General features: G+C 41.4%; 1 protein-coding gene across 2 annotated transcripts in view; it reads right to left on the bottom strand.

Annotated features, from left to right (window-relative positions):
• Nucleotides 1-22733, bottom strand: part of PCLO (piccolo presynaptic cytomatrix protein) — a 401981-nt gene extending 379248 nt beyond the window's left edge. For both annotated transcript variants that reach the window (XM_086610093.1, XM_086610095.1), the window contains exons 1-3: nucleotides 22492-22733; nucleotides 15237-16491; nucleotides 1039-2457 (exon numbers count right to left, since the gene is read on the bottom strand). In XM_086610093.1, coding sequence (XP_086466219.1) covers nucleotides 1039-2457; nucleotides 15237-16491; nucleotides 22492-22733 — 2916 coding nt within the window. The remainder of the gene's footprint in view (nucleotides 1-1038; nucleotides 2458-15236; nucleotides 16492-22491) is intronic.
• Nucleotides 22734-23034: the final 301 nt, after the last annotated feature.

Here is a 23034-nt window from a genome sequence, read left to right as displayed (position 1 = left end):
CAACATTAGTTCTCACCTTAAGGCAGAGATGTGATAACCTTTAACCCTGGGAGATATTTAATTTATTCATTCAGATTACAAAGACACAACATTGACAGCCACTTTCCTCATGTGCTACACAGACCAACTTACACATTTAAATCACTTCCAAGTGTTTTCAGGTGGTCAGCTTCTGATGAGTTGAACTTGCCACTGATAGTGCAAGTAAGCTGTGCCTCCACCTTTCTGTTAAGCTAGTACAAAGTTTCCAATCCCCTTGCCAAAAAATTACGAGAAAGAAAGGAAGGAGGGTAAAATCAGGGAATATTAGGAAACTGTTGAAAATATGTTGCTTAATTCTTTTAAACATAAGTTGGCCCTACTGGATCTGTCTTGGGCAGTCCTAGAAAAGGAACTTCCAAAGTGATGTTCCTTAATGAATGAGGTGACTTTGTGAATCTTACTTTATTCACACCAAAAAATTATGTATTTCAATCACACAGGTATCACTCAAACTTCACCTTTCCTAATGACTACATCAGCATGTGCAAAGGCTCCAGAGACAGAATGAGATTAATGGAATAAATTTAGGGATGTATTAAACAGGAGGGAAGGGGAATAAAAAAGCATTAACGTATTTCTTCATTCAATAATTGACTGAATCAGAGGCATTGATTAAAGAAGCACGCGTGTTAACGTACAATACTGAAGCATAGGAAAAAGAACTTTAACCCACAATGGACTGAAAGTACCATGGTTTGCTGTATTATAGAAGCACCAATTTCAAAAGAGTTCACAACCATAATTAACTATCTGCTTATGCCTCAAAAACCTAGCAACCAGCCATACCAGATGCCCTTAATCTGCAGAAAATTCATTGGAAGTACTTTCCGACTACTGACCAAGCTTCATACAACAAAGATATTTAATTTAAAAAGCATTCACATGATGAAACATTCAATTTTTTCTCAACAATTCTAAAAATCAGCTACAGACTGGTCTCCACAGCACAGGAAGCCTGCAGGTAAGAACACGGTGTAAATACAGACTCCATCTTACCTCAGCTATATGCGGCATGGGGTTAAATCCACAGAGATTGCACACAACTTTCTTGCACTCTGTACACGTATTAAAGTTGGGAGGATCCTTAGAACCAATATTTAGTCCAGTTTTACAAAGGGGACAAGACATTTTAGGCTGGCTGGCTTTCTCCGGTTCCGATAGCCCAGCAGGTTTCTTAGCTTCAGCAGCCTGAGGCTTGCTTTCTTTAGCCAAACCAGGTTTCTTTTCTAAATCAGATCCTTTAGTCGTTAAAACACTATCTGCTTTTGACGGCTCCAATTTTTCAGTAGGAAGAGGCTTGGTTTCTTTCTTTACAGGAACAGCTTTTGGAAGAGGCTGAGTCTGACCAGCCTCTCTGGGGACTGCCTGAGAAGCCGGAGGCTGGGATGGAGGCTGAGATGGAGGCTGGGGCTGCTTCGCTGCAGGACCAGGTGGAGGGGGGGCTGATGTCTGAGACCCTGGCTGACCCGCTGTGGAAATCAAATTCGAGGCCTGGCTGAAGATTGAAGCCCCGAATCCAAAGAGTTTCCCAGTAACTGTTTCTTGTGGAGTTGTAGGCTGAGGCTTAGGGGCATCAGTGATGCCTCCCAGATTAAGGCTGAAACGCCTTGATTGCTCAGGAGTTTTTTGAGGTGCCTGGGGTTGAGGCACCAGCTGTGCTGGTGCTGGCTTGGGACCTGCCCCTGTTTGCGGGCCCTTGGGAGCTGGTTTGGTATCAGGCTTCGGGGCCGGTTTTGTTTGTAATTTCTTAGGATCATCTTTTGTTTGTGTTGGCTCAACAGGCTTTTGAGTTTTAGCATCTGGCCTGGCCCCAGGCTGAGACACAAGCTTGGGATCTGACTTCTGCCGAGACACTTGTGGAAGGGGTTTGGAATCTGGTTTATCCCCAGCTGGATGTGTGTCCTGTGACAGCTTGGCAAGCTCTGGCTTTGGGGAATCTGTCACTTTCTGTTGAGTTGGTGGAGGTCTGGGACTTGACGAATCCTGTTTCGGCCCTGTTGCTGCAGAGGCAGGCACAGTGGCCGTCGTAGGCTTCTGTATACTGGGTTGGTTTTGCTTATCGTCAGCCTGTGTTGGCTCAGCCTGATCCGACGTGGGAGTAGGATCTATTTGCTGGGAGATCTCGGCAGGCTCGGCACGGGGTTGTTTCGATTTTACAGGGGGAGACCCAGGCAAAGAGGGTTGCTTTTTCTGTGGCAGGGTTTTTTTCGATTCTGCTAGCTGTGAAGGATCAGGTTTTGGAGAAGCATCTTTCTTTTGGACTGGTTGTGGCTGAGGAGATGGTTTAGCTGTTGAAGGTGGAATGGGTGTCTTCTGTTTGGGAGGGGGTGGCTGTGGTCCAGGGCCATGACCCGGTGCTAGGTCACCACCTAACGCTCTTTGCATCTGGCAGTTTAAACAGAGCCATTCCTTAATCTGCAGAAAAAACCACAAGTAAAGGTATTATAATGAAGAAAAGACAAAGTTAATAAAATCAGTAGGCTATTCTAGTGTACAACTTGTTGCAATATTTCAGACTTTTATGTAAAAAGAGAGAAATATTACCACTAATGTTGTTTTGCAGTTAAGATGCCCAACTGATTTTTTCATTCTCCACATTCCTGTGATTTGAGCTGTTACTGAGCCCATGCTTCTAATGACTTCACATTCAGTTTACACACAGCTGAATATTGGAGGATAAAAACCCATCAGAAGGAAAAAACACATTGGAATTTCATGGGACCCAGCAGTGATTCATTTAGAGCAATGATTTGCCAGAAAAGAGAAAAAAAAAGACAAATACTGCTAAAATAGTTTGACACATCAAGTCTGCTGACAGAAAACAATAATCAGAATTAAAACACAGTAAATGCATAATTACCTTTAAGCATGTATCTAGCAAGCTCTTCGAACAGCTTATGGTTTTGGTAATGGTTTATAGTATTGGCAGTATATATGTATCCAATGAACCAGGCACAGAGGTGTGCTCATGGACACCATATGTTACAGAGACTCACACTTTACCATCAATTCAAGGGCAAGTCTTCATTTGGAATCAGCGAGGAGCTTTGACTAAGCCCTGATGGTATTTTAAGAGTCATAATTAGGTTTCCCAAAATTCCTTCATTATTAAAAGAAGCTCCCAGGGTAATTACTGTACACCTAGATACAATGGGCCCCTCTTTTCAACACAGAAGAGAAGGAATAAGGTGAATAATGTATTTACCAATGTTTCTCATGAATTTTAGTACCTTATAACTTTAAAACAATTTTTTCCTCCTTCCCAAGAAGTATTACATGAGAGGCAAACTGTATTTTCTAATAAGACTGGAAAACCTAATAATCCTAAGTGGTCACCCCTACCTTTGCTTTTGTAAAGCCTCACAATCTGAGGAAGGATCAAAAAGGCTAAAGCAACACGTGGTCAGGAAGCATCACGTGCTATCTTCCACATTTTACATCACTGGCAGAAACATTATAGGCAGCAAAAATGCCATTCGATATGCCACAGAGTCCCGTGGGCCTACACCTGCAAGTAAATACTTAAGCAGGTCATCTGTAGCTCTACTTCTGTTCTTTAGTCTGAGTGTGAAACAGAGAGAAACCGCAGTTAGGACTTAGGAGACAATATAAGACTCAGATCTTTTCTACGGGTGCAGATTTCTGGATCCTGTTTATTGCACAGGTCTGAAATCTCCACCATACACCATGGGATGAATCTAGAAGTACTGGATGCAAAGAAGGATTTTGTCTGCATAACACTAGAGCTCACCGGAAGGAAAGAACTCTGATGTCATAGACTGAAGCAATGAATTCATTACTTCAGTGTGCTTTGCCAGCCTTGTATTTTTCCAGCAGCAAAAATTAAACGAACAGTTGGACACAGTTCCCTGAAACATAGTTATTCCAATTATCCTGGTAAACATGGTACATACACACTGGTGTATGAGCTCGCTATTACTAACAGCTTCACAAAGAGATGCCCAATTTTGGCCCCAGCTGTAAGTTCACGGTAATCAAGTTGTCGTTCATAACAACACTGCTTTTATCTTCCATATCCAGTGCAATTTTTTTTAGATTGTTTAAACAATTCTCTGATCTATTTGCAACCCATATAGCAAATGATTGTTAAAAAGTGAAACCAACCAAAACAGAACTGGAAAACATGTTTAAGTTCTGCTTTGAATTATTAAAGGAATTAAGTTCACAACTGCACAGAGGAGCTAAGCTAAATGTAATCTCTGCTCAACTCCCATATTGTTTGATTGGCGATCTGATCTCCTACAAGTCCTCTGGCCAAGGTACAACTATTTGCAATAAGTAAATCTTAATTATGACACCTGATTTTAGGTATTAGTAATCTAATTTCACTAGATACATATTAATACCATTTCTGGCTGGATTCTTAAGGGTTTCCAGAAGGTTTAAGTCTAATCAAAGACCAGACTTAAGCCACATAACTCTGAACATCCACCTCAGTTGTCACAGCTGTCTGGCTTTGGCAAAGTGAGTAAGATTGCTTGTATTTGGGAGGTGGGCTCTCCGCTACGGTGGAGAAAGATAGCACCCTGTGAGGAGCTTCCTAATGGGCCTAAGTGAGGAACGTCTTTTCCCACTAACCACAGAACTTTTACCGAGATTTGGACAATGCACTTTTCATGGTCGTTCACTGCTCCTGCTTCTTTTTGAAACCTTCTGCTGGGTTTATGTGATGGAGTTTCGGTAGCACAGGAGGAGCTGCACAAATGGCCCCTGTAAGGGGCTGCGAGAAGCTTCCCCAGCTCCAAAACTGGTCCGACCGGTCTGTGGCCAGGTCAGACCCCCCACCTCCTCCAGCCAGGGCCGAGTCAATCAGCACCTCTGCGAATGTCCCATTTAGGACAGGGACACAGGAGCCTGAACCAGGGCTGGACCTACACCGAAGAGAGGGGAGACGGGCAGCTGCCTGTGCCGGGCCGCCACTGCCTGGCTGGAGATGGCTGCAGCGACACAGTCTGGAGAGCTCCAAAGCATCCCACTATGGGGGTGACCCTGGGCAGAGTTCATCCTGCCAGGATGGCCGAGGTTTGTTGGGCCCAGCATGGCTGCAGCGGAGAGAGGGCTGAGACCTGAGAGAAACAGCTACCAGGCACTGAGGGCAGCGAAGATGGAGCAGGAGGAGATGTGCTGGAGCTGACATTCCCCTGCAGCCCGTGGTGAGACGCAGGCGGCCCCACTGCCGCCCATGGAGATCAACAGTGGAGCAGAGAGATCCACCTGCAGCCCGTGGAGAACCCCACGCTGGAGCAAAGATGCCTGTGCCTGAACGAAGTTATAGAGAATGGTCTCCCTTTGCTGTTGGAGACTGACAAGGGGGAGAGGCATCTGAAGCCCATGAAGAACTCCACGCCAGAGTGGTTGGCAGCTCTCTAAGAAGCTGTGACTTTGTAGGGAAGAAACCCGCACTGGAGCAATCTGACATGTAAGGATTGCATCCTGCGGGAAGCACTCAGGTTGGAGCAGTCTGTGGACTGTCCTGTGAGGAGGGGATCCATTGGAACAGGGGAAAAGAGTGCAAGGAGTCCTCCTCCTGTAAGAAAGGAGCAGCAAAAACAACATGTTTCTTAGGCGGCAGGGGGGAGGACTGGGGAAGGTGTTTTAAGATCTGGCTTTGTTTCCTGTTATCCTCTCTGAATGAGCCATTAACCAATGAAACTGATTTGTCCCCAAGCTGAATCCATTTTGCCCGGGGCCATGGTCAGTGGGTGATCCCTCCCTGTTCTCATCTCAACCCTCAGGTCTTTTGCTCCATTTTTCTCCTCTCCACCTCATCCGTGGAGCTGCCAGCTGGGCTAAACCACAACATACCCCCACTAGCCTTTTTTTGGTTCTTTGTTTTTAAAATTAAAGTCCTTTACTTTAAAGTAAGATGGCGAGATGAAACCATAGCAGTAACAGGTGCCTACTTACTCTCACTCGGCTTCCAGGAAACCTAATTTTAAATCCCTAAGACACCTTTAAGGCCCCAAACAAAGTACCTGTAGGGTTGGGTGTGGCTACAGAAGAAGTAGCCTGAATAACTCTTATGTTTATGGTGTCCAGACTCCAATTGCATTTATAAGCATATAGGCTTGTCTTCCAACACCGCAGCTGGTCCAGTCTGACTCTACTACCTAACTGGAGTCCAAACAAAAGTTAATTCCATACTACAGTTTTCAACACAATTTTGTGCAGAAGACAAAACTTTAACCCTCAATTGCTATTTTCTCCTTATCTTAAAAAAAAAAAACACACATATACACACACACTCACAGTATGAAAATGAAGCCTTTAAAACTAAAAATGAATTTGCTACTCCTACAGCTGAACATCAAAATGGAAAATGTAGCAAGTTTTACTTCATTGTATTATTTTTTAAATCTTCCTGGTTTATACATGAAATTCCTCCCATGCATTTTAGTGGGAGGAATTAAGTGCCAAAACTTCCAAGTCATTATAGCTTACACACATCATCTTCAAACAAACACAAAACTGCACAAACTGTAGCTCTGCAACTGGAATTGCAGGAGTTCAAAACGAAGTGGGTGACATGATGCAGTTTTGTATTGAACACTGGCCTGTTTGTTCTACTGCAGTTACAGAGATTCTCCATAAACTTTAACTAGAGCAGGCTTCTGTCAAATACAAAAGCTCTTACACATTATTACAGACAAAGTAAAACTTACTGCTGCTGTAGATACCTAAAATACAATGTTTGTCTATCCTTAAAGGTCTTCTTGGACAGCAGCTCTGTGACTTTCTAATTTCTTTCTCCATATTTCTCACATCTCTATCTAGAATGAAAAGGCAAAAGTTTCCAGGGTAACACACAAGCTTTTGCAGTTCCTGTCTACTTGTAAAGGAGATTCTCCTTTGATGCCAAGGATCCCAAGCTGTCTATTGTTACACTGATAGGTACAGGAGGGGGCTGGGTCTTATTTCTAGAAGAAATCCATAAGTGATTTTCTTCATCCCGAGACCCATGACGTTAAGTGCCATGACTAGGACTGTAAATTTGACAGATTTCATGCAGCATTTTTGTTCAGATTTCAACTACTCAACACAGAAAGTGCCACCTTGCTTTCTAACTCACTGATGTAGAAACTATATAACTATATGCCCTCATAACAACAAACAAGTAATTAAAATATTTTGTATATATTCATCAACCATAACATCTTCAAAAATCTTCATAAAGACTCTACTAGTTGGGAGCACCAAATGAATTTATTCACAGTTTTTTTAATAAAAACATCCACAGAGAATTACATTGAAGAAAATTATACCACCATGTTCCATAGCTCGCCTTTCTTTTTGCATTCATACTCTTAGCAGTTTAGTCCAATAGCAAACATGAGCTACACTTAAGTTTTTATCGCAAAGCCAACACAACTGAAGGCGATCTGGAGCGTATACCATTCTGCAAGTGTTCAGATTTGTTCTAACTATGCAAACCCATCAAAAGCAATAGAAAAATTCTCAGACAGTAAGTGCATTGACTGGTGTGCTCAATTTCTATTCCTGCAGATGATGTAGGGAAGGAAGAGAACACCCAGCTTGATTCCAAGATTCCAGATGTACTGTGAGAAAGAAATTTTGACTTGCAGATTGAACGTATTCCATTTAAAAATTACTGGCACACAACAAAAATTAAGCTCTCAGAAGCCATTTTAAGAGTCCTTTCACAGAACAGAGCCACATCCTAAGGCAATGGGTCTCATTCTCACTTAGACTAGTCATTTGGTACCATAAAAAGGAACTTTAAGATATGCATAAAATATTAACAGCCCTTTACATCACCACAGAAATGTAAAGATTAATAGTGCCTTTACATTGTTACATATATGTAAATTGACTTTGCTGACATTGATCAGCATTGCCCAAAGCGTTATCAACAAAGTCACTTTCTAGTTTGAAAACACACCAGCTTATTTGGCTCCTGACAATTTTAGAGAAGAGTGACAAAACCAGATTTGGCTCTCAGCAGATATTTCTACCAAGATGGTGAACGAAGTATGAAAAATAAAACACTTGAGCCCATGATTTTATGCAGCTTCAAGCAGGGTGGTAGAATACTGTAAGCGACAAGAAACGACATCCGAAAATCTTAGTATGAACAAAAAAGAACAATTTCTGTCACAGAACAAACTGAATTAGTACATCAACATACAACTGAAAAGGTCTTATAATAAGCCTGGACAACATTAGAGACAAAGTTTTCCTTCTACACCATCATTCCACGAATAAGATCTCAGCTATTTGAAGTAATTACACTGAAATAAACGTTTAACTATTGTACACAGTATGCAACTGATCCTCATTTGAGGCAAACAGATTATCACTTTAAAATAAGTATTTACATTCCTTTCAGATATCAGATGTAAAAGGCAACTAGGGAGTCTATCAGGAAACATTGATTCAAGATGCTCATAAAAATGATGCTAGGTTCTAGGCAGCAGCATGTTCCCCAGGTCTCCATTCCACAAACCACAGCAATTGTAGCCTGGTGCTAAATCACTGTTTGAGCAAACTTTTTAAGTAGCCATTTTAAATGTTACTTAGCCATTTTAAAACTCCTAAAGCACATTACTAGACAAATTGTGGAATTGTGTCATGCAGTTGTCAATCTTAAAACATACTCCACTACTCTGCTCAAATTACTGACACAAAAAGCTATAGTTTGCATATGAACTATGAGCGTTTGGGGAACTATTGTTTTCTAGCTTATATAATCGGAATCAAAGTAAAATAGTGAACATAATCTTTTGACTTTTTTTTTTTTAACGTGAGTATTTCAGAATACTTAAAACTTAGTTTTTACAGCCAAGCATGTGTTTAAGCTGCCTCATGCACAGGACAAGAAAAAAGACTTTTAAACACAGCTCAGCGCGCTGCATCATGCCTCACTGCAACAAATGCTGATTGCCTTCATTAACTGCATCTAGATTCAATGCACTATAAACACCTGAATGACTAAGAAAAAAACGTAACTGCAAACCAAGAGAGCAGCAAAGAAAAGGTTAACAGAGTTCATCTGTGCTGCACAGAGCGCATCCGAGTGAGTATCACCGGGATTTGAAAAGGGATTAGGCTGTCTGGTGGGAGCAGGGCTGGGCCATGCTTCCTGCCCAGTGCCTACCCAGCAAACAGCATCTCCACATCACATGGCCTAACGTAGTAGTAAATTACAGTTGCTGAGCAACAGCCATACTGGTGCAGATGGCTCACTGCAGTTGACATCTTTAGCTATGCAGATTAATTTATTATTTACTTGTGTTAAAAACAGGACAGGACAGTTTTCTGGGCTATTGAGGAAACACTCCAACATACTGCAGAATATTGCCCAGCTACAATATTGAGAACTATTGGGCATGCAATAGGTGTTTGCTTCTATGATCTGTTCCTTTCTTACAAGGGGAAAAAAAAAAAAAAGAAAAAATCCGCAGGGCTTCAATATTAATAATATTTCTCATCCTAAATGTAAAGCAGAAATGTAAGCACATAGTCTTCCTCCGAAAAAGAACCAATGTGGGAGTGTGTTTAAGAATATTCCACAGAGAGAAATAATATTCTGTACTTCCATAACCCTTCTATTTGAGGATCTTTAAATTGTCCCAAATGCCTAAGTGGCAGTTCTAGCTAGGAGCAGAACTAAAGGAACGATACTAACTTCATTTCATCACAGGAATTGTGAATAACCTCCATTTTCACATAAACTACAGTGTTAGTAACACTGGAACACCCCAAGTACTCTTTGGATTAAAACAAACATTTTGTACAGAAATATTTCAAACTTTGACCATTTTTAAGTGACAACTAAACAAAGCTTGTTTGAATCTGCTCCCTGATCAGTGTGAACCTAGACTAGACTCCATCCTCTTTTACAGATCACCTCTGGCTTTACTTCGGCATAGTTAAGAGTTGAAATCTAAATTAGTACTTTAAGAAAGTTAAAATAAGATTTGGGTTTTGTTGGGTTTTATTAACTCATTTCTTTATAACTTCGGATTATAACAGCTGATGGTCAGATTCAAGGCTTGAATTTTTTTTCTATTTTGTTTTGCATTACTTATATAACCCTGAATATTCCCCAAGTCTAAGTTTACACAGGGCGCACAGTTTCAAAGCTATTTTCCCTGGCATTAAAAAGCTTAGACTTTGTGTCATGTCACTATCCACAGTGATAGCAGTTTTATTTTTGTTTATATGTAATTTCCAGTCTATGTTGCATTCTGCTTCTCCTGCACTACTAAAACACAGCTGGGTCTAGACTGTAAAGCACAGGGAATATTTCCATTCAATCAATAGCATCCTTTACTGTCATGTAATCAACAAAGACTTAATAGAGTAATTTCTATTAATTTTATTGTATAAGCAAAATTTATCTGGATTCACCACAAAAATTATAGTCATCTTTCATATATGAATAGTATTTTAAATTATTATATAGTCCTTTCCCTGTACAAGCTAATAATAATTATAACAAATGAAAAAAACTCATGCATTTCTGACTGCTTAAATTCTCTTTAGTTACCAAAAAGTCTTCATGCTCAAGTATTTGTTAGTTAGGTTACTTGGAGATGCAGGACATCAGTAAAAACAAATACAAATAACAAAAATCATTACGAAGATTTGAAACAAATCGTGATACTCTTGAATCACAAAGGTTGTGACATGATTGTACATAAAAATGGAACCAGAAATAAAGAGCAGAAAATCAAGGCTGTAGTATCTAGAGCAACCAATACGGAAAATTCTTAGCTCTACCGAAAGGAGAAAAAAAAAAAAAAGACATCCCCCCCAAAAAAATTGCAACAACAACAACATGGACACAGAAAATATTGTCAAATTGGGTTAGAAAAAATTCTTTTTCCTGTTGGATTGAAAAATAAAGGTGTAAATCCAATAAAATGTTCTATTTGATCTGAAATTATACACTACACTTTGGGAGACCTGACCTTTGTTTTTTTCCTCCTCTTTTTTCCATTAGGATTAAGTCACCTTTGATACAGACATGTTGTTTCAAAAACAGTCAGAACCAATAAAATATTTTTAGAACTCACTTTGCCTCCATCCATAAGAGCTTTCGGCAAGTAAACAAATCCTACATCAATATACACAGCTTTGCATTATCTGAATTAACTTGCAATTTTCAGCAAGCATGAAAGTAAAAAAAACTCTACCTGGCTCAAAGACTAATTTTAAGTGGTCTCTCAAAAGCATACTGAAACAGTGGATGAAACAGGGACTAATGTAGATAAAATGCATGAAAAATAATCCCTCGTGAAAACTACCCAGAAGACAGGCATTCACACGCACGCTCATCAAGGGTGGGATTACGGAGCAGAGCTCACACACAACCGAGTCTCCAACGTCAACAGCTCTAACACTCCACCTGATAACCAACTTTACAGATGCTTATCATAAAGAGTGTAATGATACATTATTACACATTAAACCCTTGCTCAGTCCACGCTGCACGTCTCCTCCAACGACAGGTTCACAGAGGATGAACGTTTACTCCAGCTATTACTCCAGCGTTTCATAAAATGGATAGTCTCTCAGATGTCTTTGCTCATTTTCAGAAAGCCTACTCCTATTGAAATGTTCTAAAGGGCTGAATCTTTTTTTGGAGAAGTGCTGTTTTCTGTTGCTAATGGCTCATGGGTTCTGGTAAAATAAAATTTTTTAAAAATGAGAAAAATAAATCTCCATGTAATAAGATAAATACACACCTGCTACAAGGTTCTGATGTACATGAAATGAAAATGAAATAGAGTACCAGTCAAATCTGTTTATACAATTTTTTTCCCCATTACTTTATGCAACTGTTGCTAGGCAGTCATGTGCCATGGTGATGAGCAGAGTGTGAACACCTAGAGAGATTAGAGAGACATATGCTACTGAACACGTTATGTACGGTGTGTTTTCTCTCCAGACTGCTGCACAAAACCAAGGTACCAACCATCCCTCTTCCCCAAGGGGACCACAAGGTCAGATGGTTCAGAGAAGTAGTTCAAGGGGTCTGACCTCGTGGCAATGCAGGTATCTCTTTCTGCTCTTAGTTACACAGTTCTCTCTGGTGAGTTAAAACAGATAGAGTGCATGTAGCACTGCATTTTAAACAGAGGTTTAAATTAAAAGAATGAATAAAAATTTTAAAAATCAGCATTTTTATAATGGTTTTACAATGCATGCAATCAACTTCAGCATTTGTAAAGCCTATTTTTGTTCCAGAATCAGCTAGAAATATAGAATGTAGGAAATCAGAAAGATCTATATTGGAAAAGTAATTCACTTTCTTAGTTATGAAGACTGAACTATCCTGCAAGGAACTGTAAGAAGAGTATCCTCAGAAGGTAGGTCACGCAGCTATACAGGGGGAAATGTTAGAGAACAAAAGTAATATAAATTCTTTTCTAAATAAATGCCTTTTACTCTCCTCATATCCAACCTGAAATTACCACTTTCCGATTGGTAATTTTTACCATAAGCAATAAAAACAGCACTATAAAGGGCATGGGAAAGGCACAAAGACAGGATTACAGAATCATGAAACTTGGCAAAAAGAACAGCAGGGAAAGTCAAACAATAAGCAGTGAGAGTATAGTCAGTAAGTGCAAGGGTAAGAGACAAAGACTTTTGGTCAATAACACTTTAGGAGAACTTAAGAGAAGTCACGAGAAAAAACTTGCACGATAATCAAGAAAACTGTCAGCTAAGACACAAACCATGGTTTTCATGCTAGACAGGAAGAAATGTGTAAACTATTGTACAGGAGGGATCAGAAACCTTCGCTAATAATCTAAATATTAACAGGAAAGGGAAACTAGAAAGAAAGTTTGAGAATAACTCAAGTGAGAACCTTTGCAGCTGAAATAAGTTACATTTTTGTATGTACTAGAGCAGGTTCTATTACTTTCCTCCAACTGTTTGGTAATAAAGTCAGATGTGATTTTCGTTGCACTTCACTGCAGATTGGAGCAGGACACCCACAATGAAGTTCCAGCAAGACAGCTGGTGGTGCAAAGCTGAGCAAATGAGAAAAGTCTGAGTGGGAGTCAGGAGATTGGAACTAATAGCTGAATAAATTAGATGTCCAATACCTTCATTTACTGAAATGATTTCATCATGAAATAAATGCATATCCTGTGTTTATTTCAATGTGTAATATGAAATTCAAATCTGCTTTTACATATGTATGCAATCAGTTAGTCTTAAATGCAGCTGTATTTATTGTCTTAAAGTCCTGAATTTCACACATGTAGAGTACCCACTTCAAAAACTAGTCATTCATGGAATTTCCAAATACTTTGAAATCTTCTTAAATAAACTTTCTCTCTGAAAATCCATTTCATTTGAATATACAAAAGTTGTTGACCGTTTCCATGGGAAATCTGAGGTTCTTAAAGCAAGACAAACTTGCAGCTCCAAGAAAGTCCAGAAGCACACTACGGAAATTAACAACTCAGCAGTCACGAATAAACCTAAGACATTTTAGTCTAAAAACATTCTTTCACAACTTGAAGGTAAAGTGTCTTAGAGAAGTTCCTCTTTGACTTTAACACCAACGCATCACATTTCTTGTCCATTACACATAAATATATCTTTTTGGATCCCAAACTGTCAAGATTGACATGCTTTATGACCTTTCCTCATATAGGCCCTGACAATATAATCTTTGAACATCTGGTTAGTTGCAGATGCTCTGAAATTTCTGCACACGGCTGTTCAAGTCACTCCTTTCACAGTCCAAGCGTTAATGCCAACTATCTTAATCCTGGATTTCCCTAAACTCAAACAAGAGTACACTCCTAAACAATGCAATGTGCTACCAACGGTTACTGTGATTAGTCTTTCAGATTTAAATTTGCAATTTTAACAACAAATCAATAAATATAATTGCTGGATGCAAAAAGCCTGCTGTTACCAGGTATCCACTTAGAAGTATCGCTAATAAACACACATATCGGAAAGAAATGTAACTGCTAGCAGTGTTCTTAAAGCACTGTGGTACTGAGCAAACAGGTGACTCGGAGAGGCTGGGAATTCTCTGTCCTTGAAGATATCCAAAGCTGGCTATGAGCAACCAGCTTTAGGTGACCGTGCTTTGAGCAGAGTGTTGGACCACATGAGCTCCAGAGGATCCTTCCAGCCTTAGTCATTCTTTGGTTCAATTTAAACCTAGGGATATTATTTTTTAGATTCAAAATGTAGTAGTACTCTGTACTTCTTCCTATCAGCATCTCTGATCAGCTAAACAAGACAAACAAGCTTCCCACATACCCCTTCTGGCTATTTATCACTAGTTAGTCTTCAGTGACAGGTCTGCCACGCTTGAATTTCTATAAATCAGTCAAAATATTGGTACTGAAGACAAACCCAAACTACATTGTAAATTTAAAATTAGCATATCGGAATGTACGAGAAGCTGTTGAAGCGGTAAGAAGAGATCAGCCATCCATATGAAGTCGTATTCCCATGCACAGGAAGTAAAGGATATGCATAAGCACATAAATCAAGCTATCACAAACATCAGGTTAAAGTAAGTTCATTTTAAATCCTAATGTTACTTTCTACACCGTTTCCATGTTATATAATTACAGCAAGAATGGTGATCAAGATTAGAAACAGTCCACAGAGATGTCTCTCAGCATGCCTCAAGAATGAAGTAACCTGAGTATCACCAAGTCAAAACGACTCGAGCTTTCAGCTAATGAACACTCATACAGTTACAAAGCAAACCCACCCCACATCCTTTCCCAAAACACGTACTGGGACTATGAAGAGCTATTTTCTTTTTGGTTTTTTGCTTAGTTAGTTCTTATAGCAGCAAACTTTACTTATTTATAAACATATTAGCACATGACTATTGTGGTCAGATTATAAACGTAGCCGGTGAGTGCTTAAAACCAAGCAAAATGGCAAAAAAGTCACGCTGGGGTTTCTTCTCTTCTTATATGAGGAAATGAGAACACGCTTCTCAACACTGCAGAGAACCATTACCTTCTTTTTCCCCAATTTCACCCCCTTTTACTCATAAGCAGTTTTCCCAAACAGCATGATTTTTCTCACTGAACTCGTTCAGGCCTTAAGCAATGACGATGACACACTCTAACACATCTGATGTTTCAGTGCAACAAAGCTAAACTCAACTTTGTGCTCTGGTAGCCAACATCAGCTCGAGAACTACTCACCTCTGTGATGTGAGGATTAGGATTGAACCCGCACAGGCTGCAGACTACAGCGTGGCACTGTGTGCACGTGTTGTAATTGGCCTTTTCTGGAGCGTGCAGCAGCAGCTCGGTGGTTGTGCAGAGAGGACAGAAGGTTTTCTTCGGGGCAGGCTCCGCGGGTTGGGTGGCACCAGCTTGCTTTTGCTGCGAGGGCTTTTCGTGCCCTGGTTGCTGGCCTGGTGGTTTTGTGAGTCCTGGTGGTTGTGCTGGGGGCTTGGTGGCCCCTGCAGTCTGAGGAGATGGTTTTGTAGGCTCTGCCTGTGGCAGCACTGGTTTCACCAGCCCTGTTTGCTGCGGAGGTGGCTTCCCAGGTCCGGGCTGCGACGGCTGTTTTGCAGGTCCCGTCTGCTGAGCAGATGGCTTTTCAGGTCCAGGTTGCTGAGAAGGCTGTTTCGGAGGCCCTGCTTGCTGGGAAGATGGCTTCACAGGACCTCCTTGCCGCGCCGGCTGCTGAGATGGTTGTTTTACAGGTCCCGGCTGCTGCGATGAGGGTTTTGTGGGAGGTGGAGCTTGGGATGACGTTCTAGCATTGTCTGATTGCTGCGGTGACGGTTTTGCTGGGCCTGATGAAGGTTTTGCAGAAGGTTGTTGTTGAACAGGCTTAACTGGTTCTGACTGTTGGGGCTGAGATTTCTGCGGTCCTCGCGGCTGGGGTGGCTGTTTCGCTTGTTCTGGTTTAGAGCCTGCTGGGTGACCAGGGCCTGGTTTCTGAGCTGGCTTTGGTTCCCCCGGCTGCTGCTGCTGAGGCACTGCTTTGGAAGACTCAGTTTGCTGGGGGGTAGGTCTGGCAGGTCCTTGTTGTTGAACAGTTGGCTTTGGAGACTGTTGTTGAGCTGGATGTTTCGCAAGGCCTCTCTGCTCCTCAGGTTTCCCTTGCTCTTTGGGGGTAACTTTTTGTTTCCTAACGGCTTCTTCATGAGCTGCATCTGAATCTGATATCAAATCAAAAGGATTGAATTTGTTCACAACTGAAGTGACTGCGCTCAATGGATTGGCGTCTGAGAGAAAACTGGGCATCATACTTGGCTTCTGATCTTCTTTAAAATCAGTCCTGGATTTTGATTCCCTTAGACTAATAGAAGAAGGGCTCCGTCCAGGTGCCCGTTGTTCTGTCTTCAGCACATCTACTGTTCTGCTTTTACTTAAACTCGGTGGTCCTGGATCTGGAGGCTTACCTGGTTGCCTGGGACGGTGGCTTGTATCAAGCTCAGGATGTCTGCAGACAGAAAATGTAATAAAATTAAAATAATGCAGAGTACTAGAAAAATGAGATACAATAAGATGTACCTGTGACCCTGGAAGTGCTGTGGTAACACTGAAGTTTCTTGAGTGCTTAAATGTTTGCAAGACCAAGGCTTATAACATAAGGTACATGTAAAAAGTATTTAAAAAAAAAATAAATTGTTCTATAAAGGCTTATAAAAGTATTCAGCCATAGACTGATTTATTATTTAGAAAATAATCTAATACAACAACATTTAACCAGATAGTTTTCTCTTTAGAAATCAGAAGAGCTCACAGCTACAACTTCCTACTTTACCTAAATCCAAATGGCTAACTCTCCACTCTATCCCTTGGGACAAAAACATGGGCAGACAGAGAAAACTAAAAGAAACAGAGGTGTCAGAAAATTAGCAGATCAAAGCACAGTTGTACAAGAAAAACACTGCACAATACAAAATGTTTAGGTACTCATGTTTTAGCCATTTGTGCAAAATTCGGATGTCTTTACAATTCAATATGCAGCAGGGATTTATACTGCTAAAATTCATGCACACTGAGAAGTATTTACTTTGAGACCTATCCATGCACAAGTCAGAGGAATTTTTATTCAGATAAAACAGATGTCAGTTCACAGAATTAGTCCTGAAGGTTTTGGTTTCTTCTTTTTAAATAAAACTACTATAGAGCTTCCCCTCGGCATCTCCACAGTTCCTATTGCCCAGCAATAAAAAGAAAACCTCTCATTACATAGGGATTTTCCCCAATTCTCTAACAATAACATTTTGCTGTGTTTTCATGCGGGAGAAAATAAAACTAAGAATGTAGGACCAAAATCAAGATCACGTCTTCATATGTGGCATAGAATTCTCCTTATTGCTCTACTCATATGCAGCTGGAGGAAATAATATTGTATTCAATGCTATCGCTAAAGGATGTAGTAAATTATTCTGTTCAGGGCTATCACTCTGTTTTTGCTGGAAGATACAGTGTTCTCTTCAGTGCCACAACAGTGTCGCAAAAGTAAAATTTTCAGTTTTCACTTTGAGAGATCCAGTTAACTGTGAACTTGTTTTTCCAGACACGACATTTCTTCTTGGGCATTCATGAGCAAAATAAACAATCACTCATTACGTTTAACTGAAGTACTTAATTTAAAAATAAATTAATAAAAAATTGTATAATTCTGATTAAGAGTTTTATCCGAAGTCTGCAGAATTACATATAGTAGACAAATGGAAAAATATTTTTTACACTGTTAATGTTATCATGGCTTTACTATTATTTCTGTTCAGAGCTTTCATTACATACCTAGCAATGGCAATACAAAAGGACAAAGCTAAATGGCAGCCATTTCTGCGCTCATAATTCTCACACCGTGATCTTCTCACAATCTTGTATCCGGTATTTTTTGTAAATTTAAAATTTCCACATGAAATGCTTGTTAAGGACAAACTATTTCCAGCTTTCCATAACTCCACTTACTCTTCCCCATTCTTGTAAAATTATTGCTGTAATACTGCGAAGTTTAAAACCTTAAGGTGCAACCCACTGAAGTGAGGAGGTGTGTTTCCATTGCCATCCGTGGACATTGATTAACTCAATAGTCATAAAGAGGACAACTCTGAAAAGCCCGATGATAATCTAATCCCTTCAAATATTTGGCATTTTTGCTTGTCAAAAGAACAATTTTATACTCTCATTAGCAACTAGGTACATCTACCTGCAGTTCTGCTTCTTGCTATTTAGGTAAGCACTCTAGGTTTGTCTGAAGAGGTACTGCTTACTAAGTGAAACCATTTCAACCAGTCTAATAGATGTGTGGCAGTCTGGTGCACTTCCAGCATTCATAATGCTGGAAAGCTTCATTCAACAATGCTGAGAGTGACAAGGGAAAAGAAAAGGATCAATGGTACTATTAAAACTTAGGTCAGGAAATAGGGTACCATGCCCAAACTTTACAGTGTTAAGGTGGAAGGAAAATAAAAAAAACACACACCACAAACCTAAAACTGTTTTTACAAATATAACTTGGACATTAACAAGAGTAAGTAACTGTGAAACCCTTTTGGAACAGAGTTCTCCTCCAGCTTTCATTTTTATCAAAATAACGCGCTCCATAACTTTCCATCTGATCAGACGTCAGGACTTGAAATGAGATCAAAACCCATGAATATAAGAACGAAAAAAAAGGTGACTCTGCAAGGCTGCAGGTGTATTCTGAAGACAAGGCGTGTCTTGCCTTATACATAACAATGTTTCTAAGTAATGGAGATAGAGCATGGTTAACTCCTGGAAGCAAAAGCCTTGAAAAGACAAGCTTCCTGAGAAATGTCACTTCTGCCAACAGCCAGGGCTTGCTCCATTTAGTTTTAGGTAGCTGGAAGTTGGAAACTTCTTTTCTAGAACTATTTTACAACCAGCTACAGATTGACATTAAAACAATTTTAATTAATCTGGAGAATCAGAAAAACTCAAAAAAAATCTTGTCTTTATTTGACAAAAATTTTCTTATTTCTAAACCTTTTGAATCATGAAGAACCCACCAATGTTTTAATCCCCAATCCAGACTCAACAAGCAAAATCATTTCCTCCTTGCTCACCTAATTCTTTTCTTTGTGCTGCTGTGTTTCTCCTCACTTTGGCCTTGATTCACAGAGCTCATCTTTATTCATTTACATGAATATTACAGCCAAATCAAAGCTTACTTTGGACTCAAGAGGAGATTTAACAAAAAGACTATTGCTCTAGTTCTTGAACACCATAAGCATAAAAACCTATTTTAAAAGGTAGGTCTTTTTCCCATCCATCAATATAAATAGTTTTAAAGAGAAGCACAATAACGACACAACTCCAGGACAGTTAGATCTTTTCATATCTACCGGCAAGATATGTATAAACTTACACATACCTCTAGTGGCTAACTTACTTTTTTTAAGTCAACACAGGGATGGCATACACAAAAAAAATACTTCTGGAAAATATGCCACAAACATACTTTAGAAGTGTGACATTCAGTAAGATTTCTTAGCATTTCCTCTCAAAATGGAGCAAATTTTTTTCTGTTAATGTCTACTGTGAACAACTTAGTGAACTGAAAACAAAACAAAATACAAAAAAAAACCAGACACCAACAAACCGAAAAACAACAAAACCAAAACACACCAGCTGCATTAGATGGTTCATATATTCAGTTTGGTCATCTAATCCTTCCAGAGGCTGTGGAACAATTCCTTAGCACGTGGACACTGACACAGTTACAGAGTCACTCCGGGAAGCTAGAACAACTGGAACCTGCTTACAAATGGACTGTGGATGTTTCAGCTAAACTTCCTAACCATGAGTTTTCTGAAGACAGTAACCGAAACAGGACAGAATGATTTCCATAGGTGTTAAGTATCCCAAATTCTGACTGGAACCTAAAGAATAAAACATTCAAAGAAAAAATAAATAAGAAGGTACGCTTGATTTAGGCCGTTCACTTTAGGTGCTCTAGATCTAAATGCTTATATTAAAATGTGCAATAAGTATTAATTGCATTTATTTAGCTATTGCATTTTCCAAGACTTAAAAGTTCAAAGCCTATAGAAGTCCTAGAAGTTTACAGCATGTATTTTACGGTGGTAAAGGTACAACTATGTTTCCTGGCACATACATTACTTAGTATTAAAAACTCTGTAGTCGCAAAAATTTTTACTTCAAGATATCATCAGTCATAAGGAATTTGTACAATTCACAACTTGAATTACTTTGGGAGGGGAATGAAAGCATTTAGAATAGAAAATTAGTAGTCTCTCAGGTAAGACTAGATAACAGCTGATGTTATAATGGACATGACAGAGGAAAAATTCACATGAAAAAAACTAACAATGCAATAGGGACACTGTCAAAAAGCAAGGCTATATAAACTGGAAGCCAGAATTAATCTTTTGATCACTATTTCAGGCATTTAACACTTGGACTGTCATAATGACACTAGAAAAAAAGCTGTTGGGAACAACAGTTGTAAACCATCAGTTAAGAGGTATTTTCCACATCTGACTTCTTTGGCCACACTGACTCAAAAAAGAGCTTGAAGCTAAGGAATCTGAGTCTCAGCAGGCTAGTTCTTTACTTGAGTTGAAGTCTGGAAGAGGCTGATCCTTCATCCTTAGAAGGGTTTGGATCAGGTTCTTAATTATTCCTATCATTCTTGACAGATCTCAATAGCAAAGAGAGGTGTGCAAGAGGAGCAAGTAAAGTCACAAAACAAGAGCAGAGACAAGCAGTAACCTCGTCAGAGTACGACAGGCACAAAGATGCTATGACAGGAACTGCTACAACCCCATGAGAGAAGCTAGTTGATAGGTTAATGCGCTGAGTGTTAAAATGTCAACTTTGACTAAAAATTAAAAGGCTTTAATTCACAAGTATAGACTACCTTTACTTTGAATAGAGAGTGAAAGTATGGTATGCTAACGAGATCAAAGTAGTTTGAGATCACAAATACGTTTGTAGGAAAGCAGCCATTTACAAATGCAGAAACATCCACATTGCAATTAGTTTAGCCTATTCTAAAATCTTCCAAGGACACTTATCTTACTTTTTACCAGAACACTAGCATGAAACAATAAACTTTTAAAGTCTTTGTGGTTTTGCTCATGGACTGTTATACAAAAGGGAATTTTGAGCTTAGTTTCACAGAACTAACCAATATGATTTTTTTTTCCCATTAATATCTATAGAAGCTGGGTAGAGCCCTGAACTGAATGGAAAATTATATTTTACATCCAGTGTCAGTACCTGTTAAATAATCATATAAGACATAAACCAGGCAGATTTGACTTCCAGTTCAAAAAATGGAGACTCTTACCCCAGGTATACTCCCAATGACTTCAGTAGTTTGCCCAAGGAAGAATTTGGTCCCACCCTCCTTGCTTCTCTTCTTCTAGAATTCACTTATATAAACCTGATATTATATAAACTCAGCATGCATTTATCTAGGGTGAGGTCAATACCCAAGAACCGTGCTGAACAGCCAGTGGAGGAGGCTCCTTTCAGCATCCTCCTCCAAGCCAAACAACACCCCCAGCCCCGGAGGCGGAGAGCGACAGAGCCGCGGGCCCGGGGTGACGGGCGTGGGGAACGGCCGGTTCAGGACCCTGGACAGGGGCGCGGGCGGCGGGCCGGGCGCACCGGCACCGCGCCGCGGTGGGGGAACGGGCTTGTTGCACGTCGGGCAGTGAATTTACCGAGGGGCAGGGAAAGAACGGGGAAGGAAACCACCCCAGGCTTCGCAGATGCACAACAAGGTAAAGCCATCGCTACTGAATCCCGTGGCAATCAACAGAATCCATTATTTCGCCCTTTCCACCCCCCCTTTTAACCAAAAACGAAAAAAATAAAATCAAGAAGAAAAATAGGGGAAGGAAAATAGATTGAAACAGACCTCCTCAATCCATGATTATTTAATGAAGCCAAATGATAGTTGTAAAGAACTGGCAGACTAATGGCCGGCAAATACATTATGCCCAAAAGCTCTGACAGATTCAACAAGAATCCCTTTCTCCAGGAAGAGATGCTTACAGAACCCATCAGCCCGGAGAGAGCCTCCCCGGCTACTATCTGAGCTGTGGGGCACTCCAGCCCCGTAAAGCACACACACACGCAGAGAAACCCGAAATGCTCTCTGCAAATCTCTTCCCTCCCTAGACACAGAAACTGCCCGCGCTCCGGATCGGTGCTAAGGGAGGGAAGGAGAGAGGGCGCAGCCCACTGGAACCGAGGACCGTCGTTATTATTAGAAACCACCGGAGTGGGAAAAGCTGGAGGAGTGCAGGCTCCACCGTAGCGTCCGCACTCGTGCAGCCGCCCCCTTCCCTCCCTCGGCCAGCAAAATGCAACGCCTGCTCCCGATGCAGCGGGCCCGGATCGGATTGCGACTCGCCCCCCGCCCCACCGCGAGGAGACGGAGAAGGGGGGGAGGAGCGGGAGAAGGGAGATTTTCCGTGCGTGCCTTTGCATGGGAGGCGGCTCCGCGCCGGCGAGGTTCCCTCTGGGCAGCCCCTGCGCCCTTGACATGACGGCGGCGATCTGCCTCCTCTCCTCCTCGCTCAGCTGGCTCAGGTCCGCCTCCACCCCGGCCGGGACCAGGTGCTGCAAGGGGGCCGCGGGGCCGCCGCCATCCCCCGCCGCCGCCGCCCCTTCGGGCAAGGCGCCCAGCCCTTCGCCTCCTTCCAGGCTCGCCTCGTTGCCCATGGTCGCCGCCGCGGCTCCCCGCTCGCCTCCTCTCCCCTCGGGCGCAGAGCGGGCGTGGGGCCGGCTCGCCGGCGCGCAGCCCGGCTCCGCGGCGGGCGCTCAGGGCTCCGCGGCCGCCACCGCGGCCCCGCGCGGCGGCAGCGTCGGGGCCGGGCTCGCTGGCTGCCGCCGCGGCTGCCGGGGAAGTGCAGCGGCACCGCCGCCGCCACCCGCCCGCCGCGCCGCGCTCCGCCGCCCCGAGCGGCGCATGCTCCGGGCGGGCGGCGCCCCCGCGCGCACCACCGGCACCGGCGCCGCCCCG

Source organism: Tauraco erythrolophus, chromosome 4, assembly GCF_009769465.1.
Source record: "Tauraco erythrolophus isolate bTauEry1 chromosome 4, bTauEry1.pri, whole genome shotgun sequence".
Classification (NCBI taxonomy): domain Eukaryota; kingdom Metazoa; phylum Chordata; class Aves; order Musophagiformes; family Musophagidae; genus Tauraco; species Tauraco erythrolophus.
The sequence above is the reverse complement of the archived record's forward strand: the minus strand, read 5'-3'. Positions and strand labels throughout refer to the sequence as shown.